The following is a 26,720-nucleotide window of genomic DNA, read 5'->3' on the forward strand; positions in this document are numbered from 1 at the left end:
TATCCTTCAATTTCTCTACCACTGGACTGCTCTGTTTTTTTAATTCTCAGAATGGTAATGTAATGTCTAATTGCACTTATTCACTGTACTGTAAATGGGGAATACAGTACATACCTGTCACACTAATGAATGAGGACTAGTGGTGGAGGTGGCCGAGGTTGAGGTCTAGAGAGGGGGGAACGGTGGTATTGAGCTGATCCAGAGCCCGAGAATGCTGCGCCAGCAGTGCCGAAGGTGAGTTAGAGCTGCAGGGTCCATCTTAAGGCTCACTGTTCTGTCATACTAATGAATGAGGACTAGTGGTGTAGAGGTTTGGTGCCAATAGGAATCAGGTCAGACTTTCAAGGGACGAGAGACGAAGTTTGAGGTCGGAGTAGCCAGGCTAGGTCGGGAGTCCGGAGGTCGAGGCAGCGAGGTAAACAAATCCAAGAGACACGAGGCAGAGACGGAGTCGAGGTCAGAGGCAGAGCAGTGTCGGGATCCAGTAAACAGTAAATGAAGAAAAGCGCACTAGATAAGGTTAAAGGCAATCTCAACAGTGAGCGAGGAGTGAAGGGGTTTATATGTGAAAGCGGGGAGTGCAGGTGTGTACACCGGGAGGTGCACATGGGAGTGTGATTCGTGACAATACCCCCATTATATTACATTTAATTTACATTGCAGAAAGGTTATATTTTACATTACTGCTTCATACAGTATAGGTGTACACACAATCTGTCTTACTATTACAGTTCTTTTCATATCATGGAGTTTGCATGCTGTTAGCATTAATCTTCCAGTTTGTGCAATTCTTCTTGTCTTTTTCTTAGTTTGATTTATTTTTAACTTACTGTGTCTACAGTACATGAATGATTCTTTTACTCATGATTGTATTCTATATTGGACACCACACTGGCATTCACCAAGCAAACAATATTTATATTTACTGTTTTAATACACTTCAAAAAAGGGATGTAAGGGAGCAGATTAACTGCAGGAGCAATTAAATCTGTATCATGTTCATTTACGCTCAGAATGTCATTGCTGTGATGGCTTTTTCTTCTTATTTATTATATGAATCTGCTGGGGGGTTGACCCAGAATATGAACATAAAGAAAAAGAACAAAACGTAATATGATGCAATAGTTGTGTCTGTGTCCATGAGTTTTGTACAGGGTAATGGACTGGAAGAGAGCATTGTGTTTTTAAATGGTTTGCAGCAGCACTGTCTCACAAATGTCTCTCTTAAACTTGAGGTATGGGTGAGATGGGGCATGGTTAACTGTGCCTATTGGAGCGGCTATGAAGCAAGTAGAGGTTACAGGGTGAGGACTGGGGGGCTCATGATTAAGGGTCACTTCAAAAACCTGGGAGGGTGGGCGTTAATTCCAGATTTCAGCTCACTGATATGTGCTAATCCAGTTTCCCGCTGCCAGGGGGAAAAATGGTCTGCAGAGAAATAATCAAATGTCACTCGCTATTAATAAAACACATTCTTGGAAAAAATAGACCCTCCAGTATCGGGCTTGTTCTTCTATGCAAGAGACACGCGAGCACATATGATAATGTATGCTCACTTCAGACCTGGGTCCATTTCAGAAGACACAATTGCATTTCCGAAAGGGTTTGCCCATGTCTGTGAAATTGTCCACGCTACAGCTGTATCTATGTTTGAATTTCAGTTTTGTTCTCTTTTTCAACATTTTGTTGCATTTGTTTAGCCTGCTTCCTTTTGGGGGAATTTATTCTGTGATAGTTGGGTAACATGGTTTCTGGCTAACCTTGTGTTAAAGTAAGGAACTGCAATGTTTACTGTATACCGCTATTTTCAAGCACACATAATCCATAGTACTCTATTACAGCTATAGTGTATGGTTCCACATTCCTTAAAAAATTGTGAGCTTAAGTGTCTCTTTCTTTTTAAGTGTAAAACATCTTTATGTTGTTTTACTGTTAAATGGTTTCCTTTGAAAGCAATTAGCAAGGACATGCCTTGTCTTTGCACTCATTGTAACATAGCAATTGGTACCACACAAGGCATTAAATAGAAGTGGTGGCTTGAATGTAGCTCTTTAGCTGCAAGTCAGAAAAAAACATGGTACAGTTTCATGAGATTGACTGGAGCTATGGATCACAGATAGAGGAAATTAGACCTCTGCAGGTGGCAGAAGAGTGTGTTTGTGAGCATGTCCTACAGTAATATGAACAAATTGTTCAATCTCATAGACTTGTATAGTCTTTTTTCTAATCTTTTGGTAAAGATGCAAGAGTTCAGGCTGTAACATTAACCTGAATTATTAAGAATCAGAGTCATTAATTTGTTAAAAATTCTGTTTTTGGAAATAATGTGTGGATGTGAAAATACAAGCAAAACGTTTTTATCATTAGTTTTTTGCTTTCTAAAATGTACTGTCTCCAGCACTGGAGAGCCGTCCTCACGCACATGTGATTTTTGTTATCTTCTAGAATATACTTTCTCTTCAAATTTACTGTAATATGAAACTTGTTCTATTATTTCTAAAGTATAATGCATAATTTTAGATGCTGATTTGTTCATTATATTAATTTGTTTTGTATACAGGTTGCTTTAATCATCTCTTAGCATGTGAGGTGTTATACAAATAAAGTTTTATTATTGTCATCATTGCTTACTCTACTACTGGTTTATAATTTATATTTTTTGTTGTATTCTAAATAATGAACCTTTTCTGATCTCCTAATGTCACATCATTTTTTTACTTTTTAAATTGTATTTAATTGTTGTCATTGTAAGGACCCTGGGATAAAGATGACGGCTAAATGAAATCATCAAGAAAATAATAGGCAATAGTATTGTTGATTCCTTGGGAGATACTGTGTACTGTAAAAGGGAAAAATAGTTAATTACACAAGTCTGCCACAAGGGGCCCTAGTTTGATTACAAATATTTTAGCACTTATGGCTTAGTACACTTACTGTCACTAGAAAGCAAACAGGAGGATGTTTTTTGCTGCTGAAACAATATTTTATGCTTCCTTGCAGTGTAATATATGAGCGGCTTTATGATGTCGTGGATTACCAGTGCAGCCTTTCATATGTTACGCTGTGATGAGACAACAGACATCTTTTCAGCAGCAGCAAAAAAATCTTGCTTCCAACATTGTGAACAGACTGTAAATGTAGCATCAGTTTTGGTCCAATCAGTTACTTATGGTTAGGTATGTTTCCAATTTCTGGGTACATACACCCATAAGCCGATAATGTGACATCCTGTATTAAGTACGGTTCTCTGTGAATCAATAAAATACAACAGGTACAGTAGCTAAAGCAAACCTGCTGTTCAGTTTCTGTGTATGCATTGTTCACCATTTTGTCTTTGTCTTGTTCTTTCATTATGTGCAGAATAATATTTTATGTAGTGTTGTGATTAATGTAACCATGTGGTCTGAACTCTGCAGTTAGTTACAGGCATTTGAGAATGACTGCACACTTTCAGGAGATCCAAAATATAAAGTAAATCATATTGGATGTGACCCATAACGCTGATACATATCCATATCCACATAACCCCAAAAGCTATATTAGCACATATATATGGCACGTCATATAAACCAGATTTTGTTGTAATTTGATGTAATTATTTAATATAATATGTTTTAATTATACTATGTTATTTTGTTTTGGATGTTTTAAGAAAATAATAGATTTCTCTTTTCATTTTAGAGCCATGCATCTCTGCTAAATGTTTTTTCAGGCTTTGCTTCAAGTGACACTGATAGGATGCATCAAAACATTTGGGTCTTGTAAGGAATTCTGTAAAAAAAATAACACAATTGATGCTCTTGACCTCCTAGTTAATATCTAGTTAATATACTTATATTATAGTTAATATAAGTTTCTTTAAAGCTGTACTCATTTGGTAATTTTTTGTATGATGTGCAAATATTTTATTTGGCAAAATAAAAAGTACATCTGGAATTATCTGGAACTGTTATAGTCATTGTGTCCTTGTTTGTTTCATGGTTAGTACTACTAATATTATTCTAATCACCAACCAAACATATGAAATGATGTACTTGAACATGAAGCAAATAAACTCAATTCTGCACCAGTGCTAAATCTAAAATGCCTTCTTCTTATGCTAAAGGACAATCAAAAAGAGCCCATCCGTTATAATCAGAAACACTGAGCTGTTACAGCAAAATATAATTGAATCCTTTCTACAATTGTTACCTCTTCTAAAAAACAGAGTCATTGAAACTGCTGCTAAAAGTAAGGTTATAGGTCACATTTGGTTGGTTGTTAGTAGCTACAGTAATTGACCTGAGGATCTCGCCCAGCCGTTTGTTGAAAGAAGTCAATGTACTGTAGCAGCTTCAACAACATGGCTGGGTCAGTTGTTCTGCACAATCTCTTTTATAAAAAATGGCTCCTGTATTCAGCTTTAGTTGTGATTCCAATGAGGAAATTTTCACAAGTCCTATGGTTTCACTCTTGGTTTTGACAAAGACCATGGCATAGACTTTGTCAATGCCTTTAAGGATTTTGAAAACTTTTTTCAAGTCCCCCCATAGTCTCCTCTGTTCAAGACTAAAACAGTTCTGTTCTTTTTGTTTGTCACTGTAGGATACTTCTTTATTTAATTTAATGAGGTACCTTGAAAACTTACTGCCAGCAATTTCAGATTTATTTTTTTTCTGAGAATGTTTGTCAAAAACTATTATTTAAACAATGCAAAGAGTTCTCTATCCCTTACATGTTTATTGTATATGTTTATATGTTTTCTCATACAGTGTACTTATACTGCAGCAAGCTATGCCAAGTATCAGTGTAAAATATAGTGAGATCATGGTAAAAATGTGGTAAAGAACGAATGTGTGGTAAACCATTATACAGTCTGGAAAACCATAGGAAAGCAAGGGAAATTTTTGCTAAGAGCTTGGTTACATCCTATTAATACCATGCATCATTGTCTTGTAAATGTACTGTATTACAATTTCTTAGGCATTTAAATGCTTGTATTACATGAAGATATACTTGTGCTGTTTATGCCTTTGCTGATGTGGGCACTGTTGCCTATTCTAAGAGCATCAGAAGTGGATGAGCTATTTGTGCACTTGGTGCCCATCTAATACGCTCACAAATAAAGAGATCATCCCTACAATTTAATTCATTTACTCTGGAATCTGTAGCACTCCCCATAACGTACAACTGCTGGCTTGCATGTTGCACATATATGCCGTATATATGCCAAGGACACTCCTCAGTACCTCTCTTCCCCTGGCCTGTGTTCAGTAATGCTAAGCACATAAGCACTTGTTTGTGTTTAGTTCAAATAGGGGAGTTAAACAAGGCACATGTGTGGCAAAGGAAACAGCACAAGCAGAAGCAAGAGGTTTTGAAAGTAATAAGGTTGAACATGCCATTTCATGGAAGAGACGCACTGCCTGACAGAGTGAGTTTGCAGCCCCATGGCAGACACCTGAGAGGTTTTCCAAGTCAGACTGAGCAGTTGTAACACTCACAGCGGGTCAAGAAGTCAGGGATTAACCAAACGTCTCCAGTGGAGCTGCCTTTGTTCCACCATATCAACAGACTGTCTGACCTTTAAAGTCTGGGGCACATAAAATAAAAAATAAATAAAAAAGAAGCATCGGGGCCAAGTATTTAACATAGTGCAAATGGAAGTGCAGAAATGTCCAGTCCTAAATGCATGGAAAACACAAAAATGTGTGGCCAATCAGTATAGAAAAACTGGGATAGTGAACATGTGGGTGTGGAAAAACTCTGGGACAGAAAAATGTGACACGAATGTGCTGTGCTGAGCATAAGGGTTGTCAAGCATGCAGTTCAATGAAGGGTGCAGTTTTCTCTTTAGCTACTACACTTGATATGGCCAGCAGCCATATCACCCTGCAACTCACAACTGGCAACCCACTGAAGCTAAGCAGGTGTGAGCCTGGTCAGTACCTGGATGGGAGACTTCCTGGGAAAAACTAAGGTTGCTGCTGGAAGAGGTGTTAGTGGGGCAGGCAGGGGGCGCTCACCCTGTGGTCCACGTGGGTCCTAATGCCCCAGTATAGTGATGGGGACACTATACTGTAAACAGGTGCCGTCCTTCAGATGAGACGTAAAACCGAGGTCCTGACTCTCTGTGGTCATTAAAAATCCCAGGGCGTCTCTCGAAAAGAGTAGGGGTGTACTCTTGGTTACATCCTATTAATTTTGGCCGGCGTCCTGGCCAAATTTCCCATTGGCCCTAACCAATCATGGCCTCCTAATAATCCCCATCTATGAATTGACTTCATTACTCTCTGCTCTCCTCCCCACTAATAGCTGATGTGTGGTGAGCGTTCTGGCGCACTATGGCTGCCGTCGCATCATCCAGGTGGATGCTGCACATTGGTGGTGGTGGAGGGGAGACCCCATTACCTGTAAAGCGCTTTGAGTGGAGTGTCCAGAAAAGCGCTATATAAGTGTAAGCAATTATTATTATGATTATTATGATGATGATGATGATGATGATGATTATTATTATTATTGTTATTATTATTATTATTATTATTATTATTATTATTATTATTATTACTTGGCTGGAGCATTTAAAAAAGCTTATCTGATTCCAAAGCAATATGATTCCAAAATTCTGAGGTAAAAAGACTGTTACTTTGGAATGAGCTAAAACAAATATTAGCATCCATGTGTTCTTCACCAATTGCACGATGTGTTCCGTTTTTGTCTCAAGTTCTTTTGTAGTTTTATCTTGATTTCGTGATGTGTCTGTGGAGATAACAGTGTTCAAGAGCCCCATCTTCTTGGGGAATATACAGTTCCTGCAAGTTTCTGCAAGTTTTTTAGATGACCATCATATACTGTAGCAAAATCCTTTGGAAACATTACTCAGGGTATACAGTATCATTGGCATTTCTATGGATTAGTTTAGTGAACCACAGGACACCTGTGGTAGATCCAAGGTTACAAAAATCTTATTGTAGATTACTTAGGCAAATCTTTTTAAGGTGAGGTGAAAACACATTTTAAATATCCTTTGATGGGGTGGTAGAGGAATGTCTGAGAGATGCAAAATCAATACAATGCAGGTAGCAGGGTTAAACGTCTTCATGAGCGGTAACAGTTTTGTTTGCAGTGCTGTGGGCAGAGGTTTGCTTCCCATTTTGTCTCCTTCATGTCCCTGGCCATTATCTAAATCCTGCAGTAAGGTTGACTTACAAACGCAGACTGCAGCTCCACTACAGCATCCATATTAAATTTCTCAAGTTTTATTGCATAAGAAGAAAAGTGGCAGTTTCCCCTGTAACACGTTTCAAAATGTAACATTTGTTGTAGTGTTATACATGTACATGCGCTATGGTCCTACACAACATTATATGGACTTTCAAAGCCCTTAACATTTATGCAGCTGGTCTGTTTCCTTTTTAAAACCTGCAAAATCACAAGTTTTATATTTGTATTGCAAATTCTTGAGCTCTTCTCTATTTATAGGTAAATGTGAAGAGGAGGCTGGCAGAGAGCATTAGCTATCTTGTGCTATTTTGGTAAAGTGTTACTTATATGGCTTTTGAAAAAGAGAGAGCAACTTGTTATTGGAGCAAGGCTAAAACAGGTCAGAATGCAGAAATATCCCAAACACATGTATCTTGTACACCTGTTTCTGCTTTAAGGTGAGTGACTCATCCTTCTAGCTTTTGGTCAGTGGTTCAAAAATATGTACAGTAACTCTGCATAACCATGCTATTCTATCTCCACATTTACTTACTCATCCATAAAGAGAATGATATCTGACTGGTTCTGAAAAAGAGAAGAATGCTTTCTTCAGGTTTAATTTATTGTGTCAGCACAAAATTATCACTTTTAATCCCCAGCAGGGTTTTAAAAGCTGGAAAATACATGAATGCTAGCACTGGGAAGAAGTAAGAAAAAATACTAATTAAGCTGTAGAGTATTAACATTAGATGCCACACTGCTGACCTTGCTTGATAACTTTATCTTGACATTTGAAATAATTTCTGGAACTGAAGACTGTGGATTGAACTCACTGTTGTTTCCCTATGGGATTGCGTATCCCGGAATAGTTCAATGATCCCTAAAAATTCCACAGTGCCCTGGGGATGTTAGAACAGGTCATTCCCATATCAAAGTTTTCTCTTAAGAGTCTCCCTATTGCTCTTCATGCCCGCCATCCCTTGAGCTACTGTTTTTGAGATTCATTTGCAGTCTTAGTAAGAGAATCCTTTTCCCCCTTCTCTCTCTCTTTCTCGTCTGCTCTGTTTCTTCATCTCTGGCTAACTGTGCTGGGAGTCAGCCCACGCTATGAACAGAGAGGCTGTATCTGAGGACAGAGTTTGTTGCTGGCTGGATGGCACTCAGCTCTGAGAAATTTAATTTATTCTGTGGCTTACTGTCATCCATCAAGGATTTAGAGGCAGAGGGTAGTGCTTTATTCCTTCTGTGCTTTCGGTGCTGAGAGAGCTCAGGGATCAGGAGCTCGGATATGATTTTTTCGACATGAACCCTACCTCTGTGAAAATCCAACTGCAGAATGGGATCCACTTTAACACATACATGTATCAGGTAGGAAGTCCTGTTTTAATCCTAAGGACTTGAGACGCTTTATCTGGCTTGTTTTGTGGCACTGCACATTCTGTTGCAATAACTTTGCTTTCCCTTGAGTGATTTGCAAACTGTTTGATAACTTCCAAAAGCATATTTCTGTGAAATAAAACCAAAATATATATTTACAATAGAAATGTACTGTTGATTTATTTAATATCTTGCTCTTGATTTAACCTGACTGAATTTAATTTTAGGAAATTGTGAAATGAAAATAACTTTTAAAGGTGAGACTAAAAATTAGTTTTACAAGCTGCTTTCATTGCTATGCAATGCAATAACTTCTGTGCTATTGATAGCATTGATACATTGTTGGATACATATCCAAAGTTCCATCATACTTTCAGAGTTTTTTACTGTTACATTTTAATGTGATGTAATGTGAAGTAATATATGAGGATTTTTAGTGTTTAATAGTTATTTTTGCTAATACTTTGTGATCACAAAATAGGCGATGGAGCCCAATGTTGTATCTTTCACATCTGTAATGTGTGTACTGTATGAAGCCGTTTACTATGTTACTGTTACAGATTAGAGGTATGTGGATGTGATACCTCTTATCTTCCAAGGAAATCTGTCTGGCTTTAGCAAGACTTTTGTCACGACCTGCGATGAAAATGATTCTTTAAGAAAGTAAGGTTAAGCATTGTAATGTTCTAGTGTGAAAATCTAACCTAAACCTCTAAACCTTCTTGTAGCTGGAAATTTTTATTTTGAACTTGCTCGCTGCAAGTACAGTATAAGAGAAAGTTTGTCTTTTTTTTCAAAATGCTCTTGGATGACAGCTCCATTGATATTTGTTAAAATGTATATACTATAAATTATAGAGGATTTGTGCGTATTGTACTATTTACCCTGTTTTATATGAAAAAGTTCATGCTTCATTCTCACATTTTATCTCTGAGAATTTAACGGTGAGGATGCACTGTTTAGCCCAAGATCCTTTTCTTTTGTTGTGCATGCTCTGGTGTCAGCGTACAGCTCCTTTGCCTAGCAAGGCTAAGGTTAGCTTTCTGTTAAAGTACCAAAAGATACTGAAAACTGCAGTGAAAAGTGTTTTCCAGTTGGAATGTTTTTACTTATCCAGCTTGTAAGATAGACAGGTTCCCTAGCATGAGATTGGAGTGCATTTCAAATTAAACCCTTTTGTTTTGTCATTTAAAGTCTATCTCAGGCAACAACACTGGCTCTAGAGCTTTTGGAATTTGGGTATACCATTGATTTGTGTATCTGTGTCAGGGCCAAAGAATACATTTTGTCTCCTCTAAGTAAATGTTAATAGCTGGATGGCATGGGAACAGAAGCAGAAAAATAACAGTAATAGTAATAGTAACAGCTATCATCATCACTCACATGATGAAAATATTTGAGAACCTCCACCTCTTAAAATATTTAGTATTACCTTGTTAAACTCAAAAGCTTTGTATGTAGCCTAAATGGAAACAAAATAAATTTAAAGAAAAAGACTACAAAGAAAATGTATTTAAGGAAATAGGTTGGATCTAATGTAATTGCTAAATTTTTAAAGTACTTCCTTGCATAACATTTTGGTATTCAAGTTGTATTTCTCTCCTAAAAGTTTCTGATAACTTCTGCAAGTCGCAGTTACAGACAGTCTCTTTTCTTGTATGTGTTTAAAGCACACAGGGGATCTCACCTGTCCTTGCATCCATTTCTTTTAAATGTCAAGAGACAGAGGTTGGGTGGCTACAGCCTTGTGCAGTCTGGCATTCTGCATAATCCAATCTGATAAGCAGATTTACCAAACAATGACAGCAGCTTTTGAAACACATTACTTACACTGAGTGTCTACATAACCTCATTGTAAATAAATGCAGATGTGCAGCATTATCTTTCTAAATGATTTTCTGTAATTCTCCTTCATGATCCTTCATCTGCAGCTCATGTCCTCATGTTTTCATTTTTATCCTTTTCTAAAATGTGATAGATGTCAATGATTTGTATGTGATAGACACATAAAATGTGTCAGTACTTCTGCAGTGTCAAGGGGGCTTTATACTGTAAGCGATCGCAGGCAAGACATAAATGTCATAACTGCTTAATCAGCATTATTTAAGCTTCTGTAAGAGGCTGCCATCTATGGCCTTTTTCTATTTTTCTTAGATGTTATCCTTAGAAACAATGTGAAATTATCCAAGGATTTTGTGGGAATTGAATTACACAGTATAGCAGGTTCCTTCAACAATACTGTAAGACTTTGCCATCCTTTAATCATCAGTCACAATCTATAAATAGATATTAGAAGAACGCAAGGGTTTACATCATCGTGAAATCTGCTTGATTGTGACATTTGAATGGTATACTGTATTTCTTAAACTATTTGGCCTTAGCCAAGCTCAGAACTAAGAAATGTACAGACTGCTGTTACAACTTTAAAGGAGAGTTATCAGTTAATATTGGACACATTGGTAGTGAATGAAAGCTTAAGAGTAGAATGTTACCTGGAAAGCTACACGTATACCCTTTTGCAATCATAATGCAAATTCAGTTACAGTATACTTGTTTTACAGTACTTGGCATTAGCTGGTGTGGTTGAAAACCAATTGAAAACCAGCTCTGTTTGGATATCAGGGGTGGCCTAAGACATATGTGGAAGTATTGTAGAAAACAGTGTCATGAGGTTCTCAAGACCTAAAAGGGATTGAGTACAAATTGAACCAAATGGGAAGAAATTTGGCATGACTCACCACATGAAATCAGTGAACGTTTGCTTCTGTAGGAACATACATGTAACATGCAGTGAAGCTTTAGAAGGAGAACTGATTGCCTTGTCCAGTGCTCTGCGTTTTTATCCTTACTCTTTCAGAATTTTTTTTTTCAAGCAGAGCCACTGTCAATTAAGTTTGTTATGTGTGCAGATTACACTGTTTCTGTATTAAAACAGTTGCTAAGTCAATGTAGAAAATCATCTTCTCTCTAAAATTAGCAATGAATTATGTTTGGCTGTTCTGAAGATTATATCATTGGTCTTGTTATATTATCAAAATGCTTCCTTGTTCACACTTTATGTCTCACTGTCGTTGTTAAAGACCTTAATAAAATAGGTCTGGTGTTGTCTATGGCATTTGATAAAGCAAAAATCATTGCTCTTCTTAGAATCTGAACTCCAGGATGCAGAAATAAAAGAAATGGCTGTCTACAAACATTTTAATCTCAACAATGCACAGCCAGATGGTTTATTTCATCCAATTTTTTTATTCACTGTTGAATGGGCTGCTGAGAATAAAAGCAAGATTAAAAAATGCACCCTTCTTTCAAAAGATACGTAATCCAAATTTGGGTATACTTTGGCCCATACTGCATTGTTTTCTTTTCTCCTCGTACGCTTTAATCAGCCAGTCGTTCCATTGATCTTGTAGTCTATTCTAGAAGACAAAATGTGTATCTTTATTCTCCTGTAATGCCTGTAATGTTTTTGTTTATTTGACCGGACACTAGTTTCCAATTATATTATATGCTGTATCCCTTTTCTTTTCTTGTCATTTTTTAAGACGTATTCAAAGCTGGCTTGTTTTTTAGTGCAGGTTAGGGAGAAAAAATATATTTTGAGTCACTGTCATTCGAAACATACATACATTTGTGTGCAAGAATAAAGCAGTTCCTTTTTGGATATATTTAAAAAATATTCAGAGCATAAAGACATATTTGCAATGGAGTGGCATTCCTCCAGGGTGTATCCCTTGCGCCCAATATTTACCAGGATAGGTTCTGGGCCACCGTTACCCTGAATTGGATTAGCACTGATGTGATGAATTGTATACATCTGCAAGGTGGAGATGAGCAGAATCTCATTTTCTCCATGCTGCACCAGCTTCACGAGGAGCTCCAAAAGGCTAGTAGTCAAATAGCTTTTTTAACATGACGTGTCCAAAATGTAAGGCAGTCAAAATAATGAGATTGATTTTTGTGAATAATCTATTATCCTCTGATGTGTCTGAATATACTGACAACATATCTACCATACTTTCTTTAAACAGAAAATAGCAAAGGAGAGCCTCTGAATTCTGCTCAACACTCCACAATGTTTGCTGTGGGTGAGATATTCAAGTCAAAAAGACAGTAATACAAGATGTATAGGCCAAGATGGGTTTTCAGTTTCCAATTTGATCAAAATGGCATACTGTAGTTATTCTTGAGCTTACTAGATAGCTATTACTCACATGATATAAGGTCAACATTTGATGTGTTCACCCCATTGACAAGCAAAAATATGGAAATGACCTTGGAACTTGGAAGGAAGGTGTGTATTTTGTGCATTGTGGACAAAAAGCATGATGTGAATACATTGGAATGGACAGATCCAATGGAGAATCAACTGCTTGTTTTTTAGAAGGCAAACTGGTAGATCAATTATTTTTAGCTACTGTGCCACTTGAACTGTTTCAAATGATTGCCAGAGTAAATTGCTTTAATAACCATTATTCTAGACTGCATCAAGACAAAGGAGATAAATGTCTAGACTAATGTCTAGGGTAGGGAACGATACTGTAGGTTTTTTCCTTTTACTTCTAAGAGAGCAGTTAAAATGTTCTTGAAACTTAATCCTAATCAAAATAGTAAGCACAGCCCCCAGAACTGAAACATGTTGGCCAAATGGCAGACTCACGGTGAAAAATGCACAAAAGTCACTCAAAACGTTCAATGCATCGCACAAAAGCAAATAACACAATCAAAACAGTAAAACTCATCATCTGATGGGCAGCACTTTACACCAGTTGCTTCAAAATAGCATAGTAAGCTCTATCATTTTCAGAATTATATGCAACTGGGGGTACATGCAATCTCACTGTGGCCTGCTCATTGATTATGTAGTCATATTAAAATAGTATATTTTAGTAACATAAACGTAAACCAGGGTATTCACATTCTCATACTTGAGACATGAGAGGAGGAATTGGAGATGAAAGATTGTGACCAATCACAAACACTTACACACAAACACAAAATATGTACTGTAACTTTCCCTTTGCTGTATTTTCAAAGTAAAAACATAAATCAAATCTATCACAAAATATATAGTAAGAAAACAAATGGCATTACAGTGAAAAAAGAAAGTGGAAAATAACCAGTCCTAAATGATCACTTAGTCCATTCTATGCTGTTCATGAGACAACCTATTTTCATCAGCATCACACAGGATGGTTTCCCTAGCAATGCAGCAAGGAAAATACCTCCTGACTTGACTGGGCCACCCCTGGCAATCCATTACAGAAATGTCCTGACCAGCTACATCTATACAGTAGTATCTAGGAGTGGTGTTTGGCGATAGGGAGTTTTATTGTAGACCTTCCTTCGCCAGGACAAATAAAAATCCCCATTGGGCTTAAGGAGAGTATTAGGGGAGGAACTGCACAGACCTGAATGGTGAACATGAATGGTGGAAGGGAACATTCTCCATATCACCACAGAGTTTAGACTGTTACAGTAGCTCCAACCACTTGGCACTCTCTGTATTCTTCCTCTATCCCTTTGAGCAGCTCTTACTCTCTGGGTCTGTGGTATTCCTTTTTTTCCTCTTTGACCATTCTTTGACAACCAAAACGAAATCAGTAATGATCTCGTTTATGTGTGATTTATGAACTGAGTGATAATTTAACAATTAGTGGTGGTGGTTGAGTGCTGTCGACTCATGGCGACCCTATGGACAGTTCCACTGTCACTATCTATAGAGTTTTCATGGCAAGATACGGAAGTAGACTGCCAGGCCTTACTTCTGCACAGACAGTACAGTATAATTGCCGTTGTCACATATATGTGACCCTCTGCCGCCACCGCCACCCCATACAGCTGCTGCCCAGACTGGGTTATTAGAGAACATTGTGCCAGACGTGGGACACGAACCCACTTCCATGAGATTATGAGTCTTATGCTCTACCAACAGAGCTAGACAGGGCTTAATTTAACAATTAGGGAAAGATTATTTGTATGTGTATAACATGTGAGAGTAATTGTTATAAACTGGGACCAAATGACTGAGTTTTATTTGACCACAAATTTCTAATTGATTTTTGTGTCATCTTCAGAGCATTTGTTTTTTACTGTTTTAGACAAGAGGAGCTTGGTATTTGAATCTTGTATGAAAGCAATCATAAATTACTGTTGTGCAGAAAAATGTTTTTGTTTTACTTATTTGGGTTTTGTTTTTGACAGTGTAAACCACTTTTGCATCCAAATTGATAATGAAAAATAGCAATTGAGAAAAACTGGAATTGTATAAATGGTAATAAACTATAGAATAAAATTAAACCTGTATAATTATGGACAGCTATGTAACTTAGAAGAATTAGGACAGGAAATTATGCGTTTTTAAAGAACCTAACATAAAAATAAAGTAAACATAAGAACAATAATATTTATAATTATTTAAAGGAAAATAGTGAAATGAATTTATTTTTTGCCTGCATTCCACTGTTATGGCATTCCACCATTCCAGATTTGCACATTCCCCTAAAAGGACAGATTTTCAACTTTTAGCAGAAAAGTTTGGTTCTTTAAGGAACTGGACCAGAACAAATAACAAGATGGTTCAAATCCCTGGCTAAAAATGACCGTTCTTTTTTTTTCAGTCATTTACAGTATCTGCCCTAGTTTCTACACAGCTACAATAAGCTACACTGGGAGATTGTGCGGCTAAATATGTGCTGTTAATGCCTCACCGAACAACACATTTGGGAAGATCAAAATTTGGCTAATGAGTTGTTATTGCTGATGCAGCAGATGTGATTGCAGATCCAGCTGCAGTACAGTAATTGTGGACATAATGATAATGCGTAAAGAGATCTGCTTGATTGTGGGTGATTGGGTCAGAAATTAACTGAAAATGTGAAGTGCCCATGAACTGTTTCTTGTTACAGTACATACATACTGTATGTATACATGCTTGCATTATAATAGATATAATTATCATCCAAAATATATTCCAAGACAAATGAAAGCATATAAAATGTATCCCAATTTAAACCAAATAAATAGCAAAATGCCGTATATTTTGGCTTGATATTGAAATATATTCTTTGCCAAATCATAGTGCCACAATTTGCTGTCTGTGATTTGTCAATGCAAATAGGCATTTGTATTAATGCAAAAAATGTCTATCTGCCTTTTAAAGCTGTTATGTCACTTTTAAAACTGACTTGAATTTTTAAAAAAGAAATTCAGTATTTTATTGCATTTTCTGTTGTTCTGTTTTTTGCTGTTTGCAAAGCAGTTTCTCGATATGTCTTTATATTGTGCTCCTGAATAAGATGAGATGAATAAAGTAATCTCAGTTATGTTTTTGTAAAATATATTTCTCTCCTTTACTGCACAATGTAAGATAAGAGGGCCCAGTCAGACATTTTCTCCTTTCAAATAGCATTTGTGCTGCAATTACAGTTTCCACTTCGGCTTGGGAAAGAAGTGTCCTTAGCTTTTTTAAATCAACAAAGTATCACATTAACACCTTATAAGTGCTGCATCTTTTAAAAGGAAATTACACATTACAAGAAACAAGTTACAACGTGAAACAAACAGAAAAATGGTCTAGCTAAGCTATAATAATTCAGGTTATTTTTGTCTGAGCAGTGCACTTTCCCCTGTGGTCAAAACCGTGACCTTTCTAACTAATACTCTGTGCTCTTGTAGCTCTAACAATCAATGATAAGCTGCTGAAAAACTATAAACTGGGGTTGCTTACCTCATAAATACTAAAAACAGCTAATCCAGAACAGTACAAGTCTTTTTACAGTACAGTACTTTTATTTTGCTATACATTTTAGTCATTTGTAATTTTTTTGCATGATGTGTCTTTAACACAAGACAGTGCTTGCCCAATCCCTTAATGCTAGCATTAACAGCCTGTGACTGCTGCACCATTACATCTCCTACAGCTTGTTTTTTCTTCTACATGCTCAATTTCTCTTGGAGCCTTTTGGTTGTAACAAAATATAAAGAGGACTGAGCAGCAGCTCCTGCAGGCAAAGCTGAGATTCTGTATTAGAAAGAAATTGCTTTTGTAAAAACTGATCAGCTTTTCAACTTATCTAGTAGCTCAACAAGTATTCACAGGTGCTGAATTTATTATGCAAAATTAATGTCATTGTATGTTTTGCACTGCTTCTTTCTGTTGTGCTTAATGAATACCCTGGTATCCGTTTTGTGTTAATAAAAGGTGAGGCAGAAGAAAAAGAGGCAGAAGGAGTATTTTTAAAAAATCTGTTAGATTGGTTGCTCCAATGTTTATAGTTTATAACAAATGTTTGGAAGAAAGGTTAGATCCTAATCTTGCACACTTCTGTTCTCTTACATACTGCATTTAAGTCTTGAACTGGAGACCTCCTGTTGTGCATCTGTCCCACCATTCCCTAGCTCACTCCTCACAATAATTCCTTCAGCTAGATGAGTCACACCAAATACTCTACATATTTCATTCACATTTGTGAGCTATTGTGTGTATGTCATCTTTGTATTCCTGTAAACATTTTGGTGCTTAGTACCTTTTTAGATAAAGATACATCCATCCATCCGTTTTCTACCTGTTTTATCCAATTTAGGGTCGCAAAGGAGCTGGAGCCTATTCTGGCAAGCACAGGTGCAAGGCAGGGTACACCCTGGATGGAACACCTGTCCATCGCAGGGCACAGACAGACATAAACACAGACATACACACTCAAACCTAGGTCCAATTTTCCCAGAATTTCGACCAGAATGTCTTTGGACTGTGGGAGCAAACTAAAGGAAACCCACGCAAACACAGAGAGTTAACATGAGTCTAACATGCAGACGCCACGCAGATAGCACCCCAGGTCTGGAATTGAATCCAGTGCTGCAAGCCAGCAACCACGTGTGCCGATAAAGATACAGTACAATGATATTTAACTTTTGTTTTTCTAAACTCTGATGTCGCTTATTTCACTGCCCATGCACATCTGTATACTGAAAGGATAAACGTTTTTAGCTAAAAAAGAGAGAATAATAATAACATAAAGATCCTTGGTAATACGCTGTTGATTGTAATGTTGTTCTGTGGCATTTCACATGAATTTGGTTTATAATTGTAGTAAAAAAAAATTAAGAATGTGATTTAAATTATTACTGACAGCTTCCTTGCAAATATTGAATTCCCTTGACTGTTTTCTGTCAAACGTGAATATTTTGTTTTTTGAAAAAAAACAACAACCAAAATAAAAAATATAATCCTGTGGAAATTCTTTGATTCTTATCAGAAATTCTGACATTGAATTCTGGGTCCATAATCCTTACGCTTTCATGCAAATGTCTTGAAGGTCTTGTTCAGCAATCCTGTTCTTTTCTGCAATTTGAACATCTTTGTGCAGTCCCTGAAGGACTGCTGTAGGAGAATTTAATGTAATCATGCTGGATTTGTATGTCCCAGGCTAATCGGAATGATGATCGATTTGGAGTTCATGGGAATTGACACTTGAGTAGTGTCAGAACTTTAAAAGGTTAAGCAGATCCCCTCTCCAGAATAATAGGTACAGTAGTCTGAAAGGCTTATGTTTCTACCAATTATGCAGACAACACTTCAGGCTCTGTTCTTCTATTTATATAACTGTGACCAATGAGTCCAGTCTTTTTAAGATCTCTAGATCTTTGCTTAGCATGGCAGTCTGTGGGCAGTGAAAGTAGCAATAACTGGACCTTGATAAACAACCTATTTTTGAGCAGAGACATACAGTATGTGAATTTTTAAATTAAGAAGGAGTATATTTGGGTCTGTTTCTTCATTTTCATATCCTTGATGTGTTATGAGAAATGTGTCTGTCGGAGAGTGAGAAGTCTGAATCCTTATTTATTTTCATGTGTAAGTTTATACAGTATGTCGGAAAACAGTCTTTTACGCAATTGTGCTGATTCTTTCCTTCTTCGCTGATTCATTTAGACCATCTGGTGGCTTACGCTGAATAAATATGTGCTGGTACTTGTTCAGAGTATTTGTGATGTTAACTTAATTGAGATTTTTCATAGCATGATCTTATCTGCAGTTCTTTTCACTGATACAATTTCTAACAAATTTAATTGAGAGTGTTAGGGAAAAACAAGACCATTTTGCGTTATTTAATTTTTGGATTCTCCCCTAAGCTTAGGACCTGATAATAACTGCCACTGACAGGGTTTATCCTTTTCAGTCTCTTCAGATCTTCATCTGGCTCTTCCCTAGAGTAACTCCTCTTTCTCCTGACCAGACTTTCACTTTTTTTCCACTGTCCTGTTTTTCTGTAACAAAATGTTCCAATTTCGTTTTATTTTTTAGTTTATCTAGTTTTTTTTTCTTTTTCATATACTGTATATCAGTGTTAGAGGTTGCTCAGGCAAAAGAAAAGGGAAAAAGTATTCTAGGTGAGCTTTCTGTAACGCTGTGTCATCCTGTGACTTTGAGTGTCCTTCTTGCCGTATTCCTGAACGCTGGGTTGGTGTAATTCAGTTGTGAGAATAGGAAAACCTCAAACTACAGGCTACAGTATGTCACAGAGTGTCATCCTGACCCTGACACATGTTTCATAATCTCCCTTGGTCTCCTGGGACCTGCCTAGTTAGATGACACAATCTATTAACAGTTAATTGTGGTGCCCTAAAATAAAGTCGGACCTCATATTCCTAAACTTTGTAGTAGTCAGGCATCTCATGATAAACATGAGCAGCTGCAGTGAGGGTTATGATAAATGATTTGCCTTTGCCTTTGCCTTAGACCAAAGCTCTTGGCCGAAAGTCGCATTGTCAGGTTTGTGCCATGTGAAAGAAAGTGCTCGGACCCTCTCATTCTCTCTCTGATCAAGACCTTGTTGCCATTATCGCAGGCAAACAGCTGGGGGGGGGTGGGGGTGTAAATGAGCCCAATCTTTTAATGATCTAGATCCTTTCAGTATGCAGATGTGTGTGGGCAGTGAAATAAGCGACTTCCAGAGTTGAGAAAAACAACCTACATCACATAACAGTGTATACTGTATATATATAGCAGTCTGATCATTAATGTTTTCAGTTTTATTTATATCATTGAGCTCTTTGAGCTTTTTTGGCAACTCTTCCCTTCAGACAGCTACAACTCTTCATTCATATTTGTGTAATTATTTATTTCCATGTCTGCAACTGAGCAGGAAGCTCAGAAAAGATGTTCCTGATTAATATCCACTGTAGTGTTCCATGTGTACTTTTTTGATTTTGTAGGGGATCATTTGTGGATCAAAACAACCATACAGTACAGTATGTTTTAAAGAAAAGTAAACAGGGGCTACTTCACCGAATCATGAATATAAGCAGGTGTGAGCCTGGTCAGTACTTGGATGGGAGACCTCCTGGGAAAGCTAAGGTTGCTGCTGGAACAGGTGTTAGTGGGACCAGTAGGGAGCACCCGCCCTGCAGTCTATGTGGGTCTTAATTCCCCAGTATAGTGACGGGGACACTATACTGCAGAAAAAAGGCACTGGCCTTTGTATGAGATTTAAAACTGAGGTCCTTGGTCATTAAAAATTCCAGCGCATTTTTCAACAAGAGTAGGGGTGTTAACCCCAGTGTCCTGGCTAATTTCCCCCTGGCATTTACCAATCATGTCCACCTAATAATAATCCTTCATGATTCTTAGTCTATGTGGGTCTTAATTCCCCAGTATAGTGACGGGGACACTATACTGCAGAAAAAAGGCACTGGCCTTTGTATGATTCATAATTCATATGATTCATAATTCATATGATTCATAATAATTCATGATTCATAAGCGCTTTGAGAAGCCACCTTTAAAGGCGCTATATAAAATAAAGTTTTTTTTTATTATTATTATTATTCTGTACAATGGCTTCATGATTCTGTTCTCCTCCTCACTGGTGGCTGGTGTGCTGTCGCATCATCCAGGCGGAGCCGCACATTGGTGGTGGTGGAGGGGAGTCCCCATTACCTGTAAATCGCTTTGAGTGGAGTATCCAGAAAAGCGTTATATATGTGTAAGGAATTATTATTATTATTATAAACAGACAGAACATATTTAAATATTTTGCCGTATTGTTTTACCATTTTGAGATAGGTGTTCTCAAAGGAATCAATAACTTGTACATAGAAGCCCTGATAGCATGGTGTATCTTTTGAGATTCCTGGACAGCCTGATAGTGTCACAGAGGATCTTGAAATGGTGCATGCAGCAGAATGTTTAGAAAGAAATGTGTTTTCAACTTCTAAGCTGTTCTCTTCTGTTAGGTGGGTAAAATCTTGTTAAAAACATATAATAACTGCAACACAGCAGAGAGGTATCAAAGCTGCTGTGTTCTGACTCTCAGTCTCAGGGGGCCCTAATTAGCATTAATTAAAACTTACCTTCCTGAATAAAAGCTAAACAGTAAAAAGCATCTTGCAAGAAATAGAACATCCAAGATGCACTCAAACAACCCCAAAGAAATGTGGTTTTAAGTGCTAAATTTAATATTGATTGCTAATAGTTTATGCTAACACCTAACTTTCTTAATTAGATGTAATTAAAACAGTGAACTAAGTGTAACATACCATTCAGAAATACAATCGAGAATAGTTTTGTGGTGTTTGTATGTATGAAACGTTTCTAAAATGTATAACGTAACAAAATTAAAGACGATTAAATTCTGTAATCTTTCCACTTGTAATGTCATTAGACAGAACAACAAGTTTCTGCTTTGTCTAAGGATGGTATCAAAAAGTAGTCTAAGTGGTGAGAAAGTTGTGCTTAATGATAATTAAGTGACTTAAAAGTAAAAAGAGATGCTTCATATTGCTTGATTAATTTTAAAAACTAAGTTATAAATGCAGACGCGATCGCTGCCATAAGCGCTCCAGGCAGCAGAACGTTCGTTCTGTACTGCTGAGCTCCGCGCCTCCTCCCTCTCTCGGTGCCGCGCCCCTCTCTGACGGAGCGCAGTGGGCGGTACGCTATTTTCAGAGCCTCTGATTGGGAAAAAAGACCTGCTGATCACTTTCACACAACAGGAAGAGAAAATAATTGGATTTTTTCTCTTCGAAACGTGTGTTGTCTTTATGAAATTCGTGTATTTTAAACGTTTAATTAAGAAGTAAAAACCTTACAGCGTACACAAAGATTCTGAGCTGATCACGAGGAAGAAAAATCACCCATTTTTCGCGCATAAAAAGTGGTTTTTAACTCTCGAAACCTATTTTTATAGGTTTTAAAGTCGTGCAATGTCTAAGTTAAGCAGGAACACATCATTATATCTCATTTTTTATTTCTTTAAAAAAAAATCGTTTGCCCAGCCTAGTTTTATATTCCAGTGCTGTGATTATTGTTTTGAAATGACTTGATTACCTGAAGAAAGAGCAAAATACAGCATACAGTAAAAATTCCATCATACTTGGTAAAACCTTTATGATCGTTTGTTACCCATAAAAGTCCGTACCAAGTCTCTTTGTACTTGACATTGCAGCATTTACTGTAAACTGTACAATCCTGCAGCCCTCACGAGGACAAGATGACTGAAATTTGATGAATAGTTGGGAGCACTTTGCTATTAAGTGCCAAGTTAACCACCTTGTATTCCACCCCTGCTTCCTTATGATGGACGGTGAACTTCTACACCGGAGGTGAGTCAGTATCTACAAATGGACTCAAAATGGTAGAATAAACAAAGAAGTACAGCACTTGCACAAGATGCATCCACAACAGGTAAGACAAAAATGCTAACAACAGCCAATACATACTGTGGATGAAACAAGGAATGTTTACTGTAACTACTGTAACCAAAATAAAAGCGCAAAGATGTGGCAACAAAGGATATTATATTTTCTTGAATTACATTATTAATTAGGTAAGTGAATAATAAGTGTTTATGAACACACAACCTGCATCACACCCATTCCCTGCATTAGGAGGATTGTACGAGCAAGAAGACCCCTTCTTTCTTCTACAAAAAGAAGGGGTTCTTAAACACAGAGGCCCAGGTCTCTCCTATCTAAATTTTCCTTGCAGTTCAATGGCTGCAGTCATTTCTCACTTCTCCACCTGATCGGCTGCATAGTGTGGTTGAAGGTATAGAATGGCTGTCATGTGACCCGGGCCTGGCTGACAGGATGATGTGTGTTCTTGGCTGTATGTAAAGCATCTGGAGATTTATTATTATTCAATGGATTTAAAACAATGTCTGTCTCTGAGAAAGAGAATAAAAAGAATTGCAGAAAGAAATGACAGTGATTTCAGAACTTTTTTGGACACTGTCTTATGGAATCTGTACAGTTTTGTCTCACACGGATCTGAGATGAACGGACGTGGATGAGTTTTGTATGGGTTAATGATTATGCTATTTTGTGCTTTAAAATGGGTACGTGATATGGATTATTGGGCCCAGTATCTAGAAAAATTCTTTATAAATTCTTTACTCTCTCTGGAGTATTATAACATTTTCTGAAGAACTTCCAAGGAAGTCAGTAAAACATGTTCTGTGAGTTTGATCACTGTGTTGCTATAGTAACAAAACTCATGGGATTCTTAATGAGTTTCATTTAACATATACAGCTCTACAGTCGTCTTCGACTTCGACAATGATTGCAGATTTAACTTAATGCATGGATGACATTCAATGTAACTGTTTTGGAAGGTCAACAGGAAAACACAGAGTAAGGCAAGGTTTTGATGTTGATCTGTAACTGTGACAGTTGAGTGCCTGGATAGACTCTGACTTCACCACAATCCTAAATTGGATAAAATGGGCAGAATATGATTGGATGGAAAAATTAAACTCGGGTTATGTAATTCTGACTTTTCAGACAAGCTTGGAGGCCATATATTGTTTTGAGGTTAAAATGCAAACCAGATCTGCTTTCATCAGGGCAGTATAGTATTACACAAATTCTGAAAAAACAGTTTTTGTCGATAATAAATATAGTAGTAAAATAAATTAACATAGTTGTAATCAATTTGATGAAAGCAAGCAACAGTGACCACTTCACAATTATAGTTCCCAATTGGACTTACAACTGGCATTTGATAGTTGGCGATAGCTGTGATAATAGCATGTTAGCGATCACATGAAATCTGTACATGCGAAGAATGTTTTATTGTAAAACAAAATAATAGAAAAAAGAAATGGTATCTGTACTGTATCTGTCGGTCTTCTGTGGAATTGTCTGTAGGGATTATTGTTGACAGGCTTAATCAAAATTTGATTCCTAAAGTGAATCAAAGTGTAGCTTGAAATATTAATTAATATATCCAGAATAAATTTAAAGCTGTGTTTTAGTTATTCAAAATGTATTGTAACTACTATATTAAAGAGCATAAGCATTATTTCCATCCCAATTTAGGAAGCTTTAAGCTCAATATCAGATTTCTTGTATGTTTCAGTACAGAAATGTAAGAACATAATGTCAGTTAATGAGGGCAGTTTTTATGACTTAAGTTGCACTAGCAAATCTACTTACAGAGATGTTTTTAAATTTTTTGCTCAGTTAATAAAGCGCAATGTGCTGCTTTTTATATAACACTATAGAGAAACAATAAACAGGGATACAGTTTACATTCCATTATTGCTTTCATTTGTTAATCCATGTCTTGGGAAATAAATGGAAATAATCCAAAAAATGATATCTCAGTGCTTCCTGGCAGACACTAACTACTTTTACACTTTCATTTGATTTGTATTTATATTTGTAATCACAATTAGTAAGTGATTTTTGCACAGGTTTTCTTATTTTGTTGCTTTAAAGCTTGCAGTGATGAAACTTTGAAACAGCAGTTAATATTTGTTACATACAGTACACAACCTACTTCAAAAATTGAAAAAAGAAAATAGAAAAATGGAAAAGCCACGATTGTCTAAGTATCCAAACTATTTGCTGGGATGAGGTTACAAAAAATCTCTGAGCGTCTCTGTGAGCACAGTCTACTAAATCATTAAGAATTGGAAGGTGCATCACACCATTTATAGACTTCCTAGATCAGGCCGTCCCTTCAAACTGAGAACCTGACGAGGAATCTGATGAGGGCTGCCACTGTGAGGCCAACAACAACTTTGAAAAAGCTACGGGGTTCAATCAGTGAGATGGGGAAATGTGCATCAATCCTCAATATTCAGAATATTTCACAAAACTACCCTTTTGATGACATGAAAAAAAAAGAAAACCCGTTACAAAATGGAAGCCATCTCAGAGGTGGCATGGAGTTTGCAAGAACGCCCCTGCAAAAATGTTACAAAAAGGTCTTGTAGTCATTTGAGACCTCACTGAAACATTGCAATCTACAGTAAATGCACGTCACATGCAGTATGGTGCAGTGATCTGTGAGCTCATGCATCAGAGCACCTTGCTAAGATTGGTGGTGAGGTCCAGGTGTGGTGGTCTGGGAAGACGTGTCTAAACGGTAAGATACTCCACTTACTGTATAGCAATGAATGGCAACCTCACAATACTTCGTTGATAAGGTCTTGGGACCTTACATGCTTTCTGAGACTAATCCTGATAAAACAAGAGCCACAAAGCATTAAGCGCGTCCTAATGCTGCTCGTATAACAGTATTATAAAGAGATTAAGTTTACAAAAAAGTAAAACAAAAGATATAGAAAACAACCGTCACTCAAAAACAGCTACAGATTTGGTGGGCGATCTATGTTTTGGGCACTTTGCACTCCATGTCCTTCTGATTAAAAATGTTGCTCTTTCATTTTCTCATGTTGATTTCTGCTTAAATCTGATCCTGATTTAATTTTGTTAAACCTGAATACTATTTCATCTTTTACTGTAGTTGCAGTGAAACACTGTACTTTACCTTTTTTTCTAGTATGTGTATTACTTCCACTGCTGTTATGTGCAACTGAGAGCTTTTTGGATCAATGAAAAGAAAGAAGACGAACAAAGCTGCCTAACATAGCCAATGGAAAGAAAATAGTCTAGTTCTGTTTAGTTAAGATGCAAAACATATTATAGGAACCTGAGCTAGAAAACATTACTATAATTAATATTATAGCTAAAATATTAGCTACTACCTGAGCTAGAAACTGTACTGTGGATGTGTCATTTTGGGATATTTCTCTGAAGGATAGCAGAGAGCTCTGGAAAATCCTTAATGGTGATAACAGCACACAGATGTCACCTGTGTTAGGAAGGATGATAGCTTGTTGATACTGTCTTTGCAGAAATAATTGCTTTGGGAGGTGGGGGAGTTTTGATTGAGCTAGAGACAGGCAATTTAGAGAGACTTGTCCAAAAGCCAGACTGCTCACCTAACATTATTGTTTCCTCTGGGCTTGTGTTGCAAGAAAACATTTATTTCTGCTTTGGTTATAGCAAAACTGGCATATAAATAGATCCAGGAATGTCAGTATAATACTTTGTCAAAAACCTATAGTATGAAGCAAAAGGGTCTCTTCAGATATTCCGTGTGTGATCTATTAGTTTAAATATGCTAGTATTCATTATTATATTTAAAATATATTTAAACATTGAGTGTTGCTTGTTACTTTATAATTATATAGTTAGGTTCTGTTTTTTTTCAGATTTTGTTTTCCATCAGACAAGTAGGACTTTGAGTAGGCTTTCCATTTGTTCTTTTTGCCTACAGTATAAAGACATAAGTCTAGTAAAGATAAGATTCCTATGGTAAACTCAACAACAACAAAAAAATCTATCTCAGACCGTAAATGTAAATTTAAATGATTCATTCTGTAAAATCTCACCGTCCCTTTTAAAGTGACACTTTAGCATGATAGCATTGCTCTCTTCCACAGTTTTATTTTAATCTGTATCTGAACTCTGCCAGTTGCAGCACACAAAAAATGTTCCATTTTTGCACTTTGTTAGGAAACATAACTGGCATCCTTTTAAATCTAACACAACAATATGATTCTATAGTATTTGATAATTATTTCTTTTATATTTCAAAGCTTCTTCCATTCCAAAATCTTAAATGAGCTAGACTCTCAGTATTCCAATAAGTATGTAACACAGCATTTCACTTCACTATTTTCGGGTGCTTGCATGCTGTAATATGGTGGATCTATTGTCTTCCTGTGGCTAATATCTACAGTGGTAATCTGATGATTAAATCAGTCATGACTTCAGTCAAGAGACACTGCCACTGGCAATGCAAAAAGTTCACATTAGGGGTCTTCGCTGAATAAGTAGCCAAAAAAATACAAGGCTGACTGACTCTG

At 36.9% G+C, this 26,720-nt stretch overlaps 1 protein-coding gene across 10 annotated transcripts in view; it reads left to right on the forward strand.

The window, feature by feature from the left end:
* The window catches only part of ppfia4 (PTPRF interacting protein alpha 4), a 125,124-nt gene that overhangs the window by 41,606 nt on the left and 56,798 nt on the right, over positions 1-26,720 (forward strand). The window contains exon 1 of one of the 10 annotated variants that reach the window (XM_088640090.1): positions 8,292-8,550. The exons of the other annotated variants lie outside the window; for them this stretch is intronic. Coding sequence (XP_088496216.1) covers positions 8,485-8,550 — 66 coding nt within the window. The 5' untranslated portion in view covers positions 8,292-8,484. Of the gene's footprint in view, positions 1-8,291; positions 8,551-26,720 lie in introns of those variants that run through there. 10 annotated transcript variants of the gene reach the window in all.

Source organism: Lepisosteus platostomus, chromosome 7 (assembly GCF_059453375.1).
Source record: "Lepisosteus platostomus isolate fLepPlt1 chromosome 7, fLepPlt1.hap1, whole genome shotgun sequence".
In the NCBI taxonomy this organism is placed as follows: Eukaryota; Metazoa; Chordata; class Actinopteri; order Semionotiformes; family Lepisosteidae; genus Lepisosteus; species Lepisosteus platostomus.